Genomic DNA, 1,375 nt, shown 5'->3' on the forward strand with positions numbered 1-1,375 from the left:
TTGCTTTTGATTTCCTTCTCATTTGCTTTTGATTTCCTTTTCAGAAGATTCAGTCCCCCCTCAGTTTCCCTTGTTATACATTGATATTATGTCATAAATCATCATATAAAAGCTATATTATTAAGGCTGTTATGTCAACAGTCAGTAAGTCAAAAAGTGTTGTAGTACAGTGTATGCAGGAATGTGATAATAAGTTGGTTAATTTATATTTTAAATAAAAAGTTTAACACTAATATTTAAGACTGTGGTTTCATTAAGTCAACATGCTTTAGTCTTTTTTTTAGTAAGTGTACAGTTTCTGGTCAGTCTAAGTTGTGGTTGTATGTCACTGTGCTCTGCAGGACATAGTGTCAGCACTGGAGGATCGTCTGAGGCCGCTGGTCCAGGCTGAACTCTCGGTGCTGGTGGATGTCCTGCATCGTCCAGAGCTGCTCTTTCCTGAGAACACGGAAGCTCGCAAGAAATGTGAAAGTGGAGGATTCATATCAAAGTAAGTATAAATCTTCAACCACTAAAATGTATTTGTTTTGACCTAGGCTTAGATAACTTTTCTTTTTTTTTTGTATTTGTTTATATACAGTTTATGTTGTACTTTTGGTATAGCTGTAGAAAAATGGCATTCTTTGTATTGTGTAGTTTAGATAATACATGGTTACAAGGTTAGCATTTGGCCCACTGGTAGAGTTTTATAAATGGGTAAGAAAATACAATTTTTTTTAAGTGAGATGCTTCGGAAGATTTTTAGTAGTAATAGGAAGTATGCATTAAATGCAATATATTCTTAAACATATATACTGTCAGGAACTGACATTTCAATTGTGGACACTAATATGGTTTTTTTTGTGGCTGATAAGTGCTCAGATTGGATTAAAAGGAATGTGGCGGGACTCATAGAACTGTTGTTGTTGCAGGGATTAGACATTTAAATGTGCTGACAGGCCCTTATCCTCCAAATCTATGTGTTGGGGCTAAAGGAAGATCACTGTATAATGGCAAACAGCCAAAATAATATGTTGTGATTCCCACAGGAGATGAGGTGTGTTCAGTGTTGGAGTTTGGTGGTTGGAGAACTGCGGCTTTCATCAATCGATTCGTATGTCCTCACTTTTCTTTCTCATCTCCTGACCAGACTGATCAAACATACCAAGCAGCTGNNNCAGCTGCTGGAGGAGAATGAGGAGCGTCTGTGCATCAAAGTACTGCAGACACTGAGGGAAATGATGACAAAAGACCGGGGCTATGGGGAGAAAGTACGTACCTCTGGTGTTCCTCCTTCTCATCATCTACTTGTAGTCGTAAGATTTTACCCACACATGAAACACATGACATCTCAGGGTTACAGTGTCCCTGGCCTATTGGGCTGAACTTACTGGAA

At 38.3% G+C, this 1,375-nt stretch overlaps 1 protein-coding gene across 4 annotated transcripts in view; it reads left to right on the forward strand.

Moving 5' to 3' along the window:
* The window catches only part of itpr1b (inositol 1,4,5-trisphosphate receptor, type 1b), an 87,370-nt gene that overhangs the window by 39,194 nt on the left and 46,801 nt on the right, over nucleotides 1–1,375 (forward strand). For all 4 annotated transcript variants that reach the window (XM_035662450.1, XM_035662454.1, XM_035662453.1 and 1 more), the window contains 2 exons: nucleotides 342–490; nucleotides 1,130–1,250. In XM_035662450.1, the coding sequence (XP_035518343.1) occupies nucleotides 342–490; nucleotides 1,130–1,250 (270 nt within the window). The remainder of the gene's footprint in view (nucleotides 1–341; nucleotides 491–1,129; nucleotides 1,251–1,375) is intronic.

The sequence above is a fragment of the Morone saxatilis genome, unplaced genomic scaffold (assembly GCF_004916995.1).
Source record: "Morone saxatilis isolate NCDOM2014 unplaced genomic scaffold, NCSU_SB_2.0 Contig18, whole genome shotgun sequence".
Taxonomy (NCBI): Eukaryota; Metazoa; Chordata; class Actinopteri; family Moronidae; genus Morone; species Morone saxatilis.